Below are 5,148 nucleotides of genomic sequence, written 5' to 3' on the forward strand. Positions count from 1 at the left end.
TGAATTATTTGTAGTAATTCTAGAAATAACTTCCTATAGAAGATTGAACAAGACCAAAACAGTACATTCGCATGGAGATTTCATTTATAAGCCGTCATTAAATAAAAAAATGCCACAGGAGGATGAGGTGAGCGGGTACAAGTTTTTTTATGCCTGAATAACATAAATGTTCAAGTAATTAATATTCAGATATTCAATGTTTAAATATTCAGTTTTCAGGTCTTATTACTAAAATATTGCAAGCTCAAATGATAATTAAATTAAATAATAATGTAGACTGAATAACAGAATGTTTTGTCATTCAATGCTCTTGAACAAGGTAATAAAGTTAAATTAACTCAGAAAAAAATTAACAGTTTTTACAAGAATGTGTCCATAAATTATAAATTAAACTATATGATTAACCGTAAATAATTTAATACGCATTATATTATTGAAAGCTTGTACTCGTTAATCGCCGTGCCGTACAACATGGCGCTTACATAGTCAAGGAAATATACGTACGGAAGACGCCATTTCCTTTCAATAAATGTGCGTAGTGCGCGTGCGCCGGTCTTTCCGGCTCCGGTCTCGTAACAAGCAGCGAAGGTAAGCGATGAGATGAGGCAAATAATCTTTTTAATATCTTTAACATCGTAGTATTTTGATAAATCTAAGTCACCGAGAGACTCTGGCTACTTTTAATTAATGTATATGTGTCCTTTTTGAACAGATAACATGCCCCGTGACCGAAATTGTGAGATTTAATGTGGTGGCAGTTACGCCGCCTCGTACACCAGGCCTCAGTTCCTAACAGTGTAGAAAAGTAACATTTAGACTTCGCTTGTCCTAACATAACGTGCGGCAAAATTAATGTACGTTTTTATTATTTGAAGCCCCTTGTAGCCGCATTTCTTTCGCGTTTAGCTGAAAACTCCTGGTTCAAAACTGTTGCCGGGTGGTTAGGCGAGTGAGGCCAGGCCGGGTTCATCATGATGATGAACTTCATGCCCGTTTGTGTTTTCGTTCGTTTTCCGCTCCCTCGGTTTCTTTAACATCGTCGTCTATGTTCGTCCCGATTGTTTCTCTTCTGTAATATCCCGAATGATTCTGCACTTCATTTAGTTGAAGCATTTGATTTGTCAGATTTGAGTTAGTGTCTTTATTCCTCTCTTGGCAGAGCAGGAGGATGTATTCACTAAAACTAGGTTAAATAAATCATGTCTTGAGAATACTGCATCAGAAGTGACAGTCTTTGGACTGCAAAACAGGAGTTTGTGCTTTTGAAATGAGCTCTGCCATTTCTTGAAATATTACATTGCTGGTTTTGTCTCCTGCAGATGCTGATGCCCAAGAAGAATCGCATTGCCATTTATGAACTCCTCTTTAAGGAGGGCGTCATGGTGGCCAAGAAGGACGTGCACCTGGCCAAGCATCCCGAGTTGGCCGACAAGAACGTGCCTAATCTGCACGTCATGAAAGCCATGCAGGTGAGATGCCCTTTGCCATGCAGTGCTCCTGGGTGGGACCTTATGGTCTCAAAGAAAGAAAAGTACTTGGCACAGACCTGCAAGGCTCTGCTATTTTCAATGAAAAACTTATTCATTCTTACTGGAATGTTTCAGGGTTTCAGTGTTTTCTTCCGCTGGATTGCATTTCATTCTAGATTTCTGGTTATTTTTTTTAGATCCCCTTCCATCTCACTGTATGTATTAAATAATGGAGCATATATACTGCTAGTTAAACATTTATTTTAAGGTGTGAATAGCAGAAAATTCAGTTCAAATATCAGCGACTTGTCCTTGAAGTTTCCATCTAAAAATTGATTTGAATATTATTTGAAATAACTATAATTTCATAATCGCTATAAGCTTTCCCCAGTCCATGCATTTAACATAGAAGGTTGACTTGTGTGTTGAACAGTGTGTATTTTGTGGTGGGTTGGATTTTTCTTTTGCAGTATTTTTCTTGGGAAACATGCAGTTAGTGCATCATCGCTATTTGGCGTATGTCACCATGTTAATTTTCTTTAACATGAAGATGAGAGAAGTTGAGTTTTATAACATTTGTAAATTAATGAATAGGATTTGTGTTCTCTCTGGCTTTACAGTCTCTTAAGTCCTGTGGCTACGTCAAGGAGCAGTTTGCCTGGCGCCACTTCTATTGGTACCTCACTAATGAGGGCATCCAGTACCTGAGGGACTTCTTGCACCTGCCCCCTGAAATTGTGCCAGCTACCCTACGTCGACAGACCCGCCCTGAAACTGCTAGACCCAGGCCCAAAGGTAAGCTTTATCTGTAGGGTCTTTGCTATGGTCCTGAAGAATGCAAGCTGTTCTCATTTTTCCTAGGTTGGCAAATGTCTTTGTCCAGTTGGGCTTCTAATGTCAGGATAAATTGTTATACATTGTTTCTAGAGTAAGAGCATTGAGACACATGAAATAAATTGTGTAGTAACTGAGGAAAGCAGAGGGTCACAGTCCCAAGCTGTCAAAGAGGTGGGATTTCAAAAGGTCCTTAATTCAGGAGCCTGGGAGCAGTTGTGATGCTGAGGGGAAGCATATTCTACAACTTTAGGAGCTCTGACTAAAAATGATAGTTTCCAGTACATCATGGCTAGGACACAAAGTGAGCAACTTGTGGCACTGTGAAGGTTATGTGGAAGAAGGCAGAGACTGGTAGACTGGAGGTGATAAGCAGCAGAGCTATGTACTTGATTCTGGGAGTGGAGAGACTGGATTAGCAATTTATGCAAGCATGGCAAGAAACAAAGTCCAGATAAGCACTGACATTCTGGATGAGTTGGGGAGAACAGCAGTTTCAGGGAGCTCCACTAATAGTGAGGTGCAGTAATCTATCTTAGAGAATACAAGCGCCTAAAAGTTTGGTGCCAGTGCTGGTGAGGAATGATGGATCTTGTGCATGAAGTGACAGGACTGTTGGTGAATTACTATAAGAATCACTATCTTCTCAGAAGGTGATGTTTACAAGAGCAAATTTTAACAGTAAGATGTGTAGAGAGAAGAATGTAAGTATAGAATAAAATTGAGTTTGTGGTGATGGCCACCTGCTCCTGGTTGAATGATTGAAAGCCAACTGGATGTCAGGTATAAAAGATGGGACTAAAGGAAGCAAATTTAAGATTTGTATAATTCTCAATCCCCAGAGTATTTTTAAGGGAGTCCCCCTATATAGACAAATTGTGTAAGAACTGTAAGCTGAAGGACATTTTGAGTAGGAAGGCTAATGGGCTTCCCACTGTTGCAGGTCTCGACGGAGAGCGGCCTGCTCGTCTCGCCCGTGGGGAGGCCGACCGGGACACATACAGGCGCTCAGCAGCACCACGTAAGTTCCCTGCTGGAGGAACAGTGACCTTGCTGTCTGTGTACTATTGTACAGCTCTAATGGTTGTGTGATTTCCTTTAATAATGTGTAAACATTTAAAGGCGCCATGGTGAAACCCTGTTGTGGTTTCTGGTTACTGTTGATACCTCAACATGCAAAGTGAGCAGTGGTCCTCAAAGCCCATTTCATACCCTCAGTGGGGTCCGGTCTGACTCTTTCATTCTGCCCTCTCAGCTGGTGCCGACAAGAAGGCGGAAGCCGGTGCAGGAGCCGCTACAGAATTCCAGTTTGTAAGTGCATCCCTCCACACCGCGTTCTCCACTATGAACCCTATCACGCATTGCCAGTAGGGTCATGTTCTGGCATAAAGGCTGTCGCTGAGCATGTCTCATTTTGGACATGGACCTTGTCCAAAATGCCCAGGTCTTTTACAGTTAAGACCAGGAATAGCACTGAGCTGGACATGCTGTATGTGTTCCAGGTAGTCACCCTAGGGAAAGAAATGATACATGCTTTTCCAGTGTAGTGCTTTATTGCATTAGGTCATGGTTTGAAACTTTTGTTTTCATCTTTATAGTGGATATCAGCATTTCTAGTTTTTCCTTGTCCATACGCTTTAGGAAGTTACAATGGATATTCCTGTGGTTAGAAATTGTGCCAGACCAGAATGCCTGCATTGCCCTCTTGTGCGAGGCTTTAACCTTTTGACTTTTTCTCCTTGATGCAGAGAGGTGGCTTCGGACGTGGGCGAGGACAGCAGCCTCAGTGATAGCTACACAATTTTTGTCCACAATAAACTTTCATAAAACACCATATCACTCTGATTTGTGTGAAATTGTTTGGGGCTTATTGTAGTTTTGTTTGCTGGTGGCAGCTGTAATAATCCTCCCAGACTTTTGTTGCTCTGTTTGAATTGTGGTTAGTTAAACTTTTGAACTTCAGTGAAGAGGTAAAGCAGTTTAAATCTACAGCTAATCAGGTAAAAGTAAACTTTCATAAGTTTTTTTTTTTTTTTTTTTTTTTTTTTTTTTTTTTTAAAAATATGTGCTGTTTGTAGCTGTGATTGTCTGCTTGAACATACTAAAGGGACCAAGATTAGAACAGATCAAAATGCAAGAAATGAAATATTTCTTGTGGGGGAGGGGGAGTATTTCTGACTACTTCAGTATAGCAAAAGTAAAAACATGCAAGTGTAACCACCCCCTTATCACAAAAATGTGTGTGGATCTATAATGAAAGTTGTAGGTGTTTAATTTTTAATCAGCCAGGTTAATACTCAGCTGGCACTTGCCCACTTCAAAGCAACATAGATTTGGAACTCCTATAGAGCTAGCAGGCGCTGGAGCACATGCAGAGGGACTTGTCCCAACTTAGAAATAAGGGGGCAAAACTCATGTGAAATACTGGTGTGTTTATTCATTGGCACATTAAATTTTTATTTTACAATCTTCATATTCTCATTCTCTCCTCATACTGGTTTATTCCACAATACCCCTTTCGAGAATGACAACAGCAAAACAAAATTCCAGTGATATGTTCTTTTCAGGAAGTGAAATTCACAGTTAATGTAGACTGGTGGGGCTGTCCAAACATAGGAGCAGGGGCTGATGTTTCAAATGGGCTTTTCAGTCCTTCCCCTCTAACACTGCTTTCAGACCTAAACTGCAAACCACCATCAGATTTTACAGCACAATCTTCACAGTGAAACATTTAAAATAAAAATTCATAATGGCCAACAAGTTATTCTGTAAATTTAATGAGGCTCATTTCATACTTTATAAGGGCAAGTTGGCAAGAAACAATCACTATAAAGACTAGACTGTA

At 40.3% G+C, this 5,148-nt stretch overlaps 1 protein-coding gene across 1 annotated transcript; it reads left to right on the forward strand.

Annotated features, from left to right (window-relative positions):
* The first annotated feature begins 538 nt into the window (after nucleotides 1-538).
* Nucleotides 539-4,139, forward strand: rps10 (ribosomal protein S10). The gene is made up of 6 exons (XM_018760304.1): nucleotides 539-588; nucleotides 1,320-1,469; nucleotides 2,090-2,264; nucleotides 3,247-3,324; nucleotides 3,559-3,614; nucleotides 4,052-4,139. Exons 2-6 carry the CDS (start codon nucleotides 1,320-1,322, stop codon nucleotides 4,091-4,093), a joined length of 501 nt encoding a protein of 166 aa, XP_018615820.1. The 5' UTR covers nucleotides 539-588; the 3' UTR covers nucleotides 4,094-4,139.
* Nucleotides 4,140-5,148: the final 1,009 nt, after the last annotated feature.

The sequence above is a fragment of the Scleropages formosus genome, chromosome 19, assembly GCF_900964775.1.
Source record: "Scleropages formosus chromosome 19, fSclFor1.1, whole genome shotgun sequence".
NCBI classification, from domain to species: Eukaryota; Metazoa; Chordata; class Actinopteri; order Osteoglossiformes; family Osteoglossidae; genus Scleropages; species Scleropages formosus.